Source organism: Trifolium pratense, linkage group LG7 (assembly GCF_020283565.1).
Source record: "Trifolium pratense cultivar HEN17-A07 linkage group LG7, ARS_RC_1.1, whole genome shotgun sequence".
Taxonomy (NCBI): domain Eukaryota; kingdom Viridiplantae; phylum Streptophyta; class Magnoliopsida; order Fabales; family Fabaceae; genus Trifolium; species Trifolium pratense.
In genome coordinates, this window is record NC_060065.1 from 46161019 (window position 1) to 46164277 (window position 3259).

The 3259-nt window shown below is 37.6% G+C and overlaps 1 protein-coding gene across 1 annotated transcript; it reads left to right on the plus strand.

The window, feature by feature from the left end:
* The first annotated feature begins 204 nt into the window (after positions 1-204).
* Positions 205-2329, plus strand: LOC123897690 (H/ACA ribonucleoprotein complex subunit 4-like). Its single transcript, XM_045948425.1, has one exon. It carries the CDS (start codon positions 311-313, stop codon positions 2150-2152), a length of 1842 nt encoding a protein of 613 aa, XP_045804381.1. The 5' UTR covers positions 205-310; the 3' UTR covers positions 2153-2329.
* The last annotated feature ends 930 nt before the right edge of the window (positions 2330-3259 follow it).

Consider the following 3259-nt stretch of genomic DNA (forward strand, 5'->3'; position numbering starts at 1 on the left):
CATAGGTTTAGCGGATACACCCCAAAAACATCTACCAGATTTATTTTTCATAACATCCACTATTTAAATAGCGAACGACATTTTTCAAAAAATTGTCAGTTTAAACGAGTTGGTCGGACGGACTCCAATCAATTTTGTCAACCTTAGTTTGACTAAGGCCCAACAATCCAATATAACTAAGGCCCGTTAACCTAAAATAAAATACGTGTATATAAATATCTCTGTCTCTCCCTCTCTCACAACTCCAAAACCCTAAACCCTAACCATTTCTTCAAACCCACCGGCCGCCGCCGCCGCAGTCCGGACCACCATGTCACAATCCATGGCGCTCTCTCCATCATTATCAGAAGGCAAGAAGAAGAAGAAACACACCAACAAACATGGCGAAGAAGAACAACAACAAACGGAGGAACAACAAAACAACAAAGATTTCATGATCAAACCAGAAAAAATATCACCAACAATTGACACATCAAATTGGCCAATCCTTTTGAAAAACTACGACCGTCTCAATGTCCGTACCGGTCACTACACACCTCTTCCCGCAGGTCACTCACCGTTGAAGCGGCCACTTGCTGATTATCTCAAATACGGTGTTCTCAACCTTGACAAGCCTGCAAATCCATCTTCTCATGAAGTTGTTGCTTGGATAAAGCGGATTCTTCGTGTCGAGAAAACCGGTCACAGCGGTACATTGGATCCTAAAGTTACTGGTAATTTGATTGTTTGTATTGACAGAGCAACAAGACTTGTTAAATCTCAACAAGGTGCTGGAAAAGAGTATGTTTGTATTGCTCGGCTTCATTCTGCTGTTCCTGATGTTTCTAAGGTAGCTCGTGCTCTTGAAACATTAACTGGTGCTGTTTTTCAAAGACCACCTTTGATTTCTGCTGTTAAAAGACAGCTTAGGATTAGAACTATTTATGAAAGTAAAATGCTTGAATATGATGCTGAAAGACATTTAGTTGTTTTTTGGATTTCGTGTGAGGCGGGTACTTATGTTAGGACTATGTGTGTTCATTTGGGTTTAATTCTTGGTGTTGGTGCTCATATGCAAGAGCTTAGGAGGGTTAGGTCTGGGATTATGGGTGAGAAAGATAATATGGTTTCTATGCATGATGTTATGGATGCTCAATGGGTTTATGATAATTATCGCGATGAGACTTATTTGAGGAGGGTTGTTATGCCTTTAGAGGTACTTTTGACTAGTTATAAGAGATTAGTTGTTAAGGATTCGGCTGTTAATGCTATTTGTTATGGTGCTAAGTTGATGATTCCGGGGTTACTTAGGTTTGAGAATGATATTGAAGCTGGTGAGGAGGTTGTGCTTATGACTACTAAGGGTGAAGCTATTGCTCTTGGTATTGCTGAGATGACTACTGCTGTTATGGCTACTTGTGATCATGGTGTTGTTGCTAAGATCAAGAGGGTGGTTATGGATAGGGATACTTATCCGAGGAAATGGGGTTTGGGTCCTAGGGCTTCTATGAAGAAGAAGCTGATTGCTTCAGGGAAGTTGGATAAGCATGGGAAGCCAAATGAGAGTACTCCTCAAGAGTGGCTGAGGAATGTTGTTTTGCCTGCCGGTGGGGATAGTGTTATTGCAGGAATGGCGGCTGCTACTGAAGATTCGAAGAAAGAGGTTGCTGATGTGGATGTTAAGAAGGATGGTGATGGTGAAGGGCGTAAAAGAAAGAAACATGAATCTGCCGATAGCCTTGCTCCTGCTACTAAGAAGTCTAAAGTTGATGATGAAGAAAAGGTGAAGACCAAGAAAGTAGATGATGCGGCTGTGGAGGTTGATAGTGAGAAGACAGAAAAGAAGAAGAAAAAGAAGAAGGATAAAGAGAATGGAGATGTGGCAGCTTCTGATGAGGATAACGCTGAAAAGGAGAAGAAAAAGAAGCACAAGGTAAAGGATGAAGTTGGTTCTCTTGAAGTGGACAAGTCTGAGAAGAAGAAAAAGAAGCAAAAGGAAAAGAGCGAAGACGGTTCCCCTGAAGTGGACAAATCTGAGAAGAAAAAAAAGAAGAAAGACAAAGAAGCCAAAGATAATGCTGCAGAGATAAGTAATGGAAACGACGAGAGCAAAGCTGAAAAGAGTGAAAAGAAGCACAAGAAAAAGAAAAACAAAGATGCCCAAGAAGAATAAATGATTTTGTGTTTTGGTTTAATCAACTAGACTTGTAATGCTTTAGTTTTTTGTTTTTTATTATTTAAAAGTTTGATACTTCTTTTGCGCCTTTTCTACCCCCTCTAAATTATCATGTTTTTGGTACCTTTGTAATATGTGATATTTTATGAAAGACCTTTGCTTAAGATTGTTCTAGTAGTTTGTTAGCTTTTGATCATTTGGCCTTATTCTGTTATGTAAGAACTTTATTGGGTTACTGACTAATAGAAATCTTTACAGAGGTTCAGCACTTAAGCATCTATTAGCAAATTTTCCTCGAATACATGCAATTGCTTATATTGCTTATGTATTTAAGTTGTCAAAGCAGGAAATCCAGTAAAATCATTCCTCAGCGGCCCTGAGATTGATCTATTTTTTAATGTCATCTTTGTTGGTTTCTGTGAGATTGTCATTTTACTCATTTCGTCGAAGAGAAAATTTCGAACTTTGATTTATTCTAATATTGAATGGACATCTTGTGTTTTATAAATTAAAAAAAGGGTTGGTGCTGTCTGTGAAATACTTAATGGAAGACAAGGCATTGACTCATTTTTGCAGGATGAATGAATTTGATTGTGACTTTATTTTCCTTTCTATTTGTTGTAGCAGAATGAGTGATATAAAAAAGTTCATCTTTACTAATGCTTATACAAATTAAGCATGTGTGTTTTAAGTTAATTAACAGTCTAATTAAAATCTAAGTTTGATGTAAAACAATTTGCTTAGGTGACTTTTACATACACTACATAAAAATCCAAGTTGGTTAAGCCATATGAGAATTATAATCTCTGATCAGTGCTCACAAAGCTACAGCTGTTGGAGGCTAGTTCTAGTGAATTTAGTGTTACCAGTAACTGCTTGGACTGGTTGATTGCACTGCCTTGTGGCAAATACAGGTTTGTATACATGGAATTTCATTCTTATTACTATTGCTAGTGTAATTTCAAATTATTTAAGATTTAAATGTATGCCTCATGGAGAACTTTGTGGTGAGACAGATGTATTTGATAGTTTAGAAAATGGACAAGCATAATTTTGAGAGGCCCTTGGATGAGAACTATGTTTGTTTTTTCTAATTTACTGTAT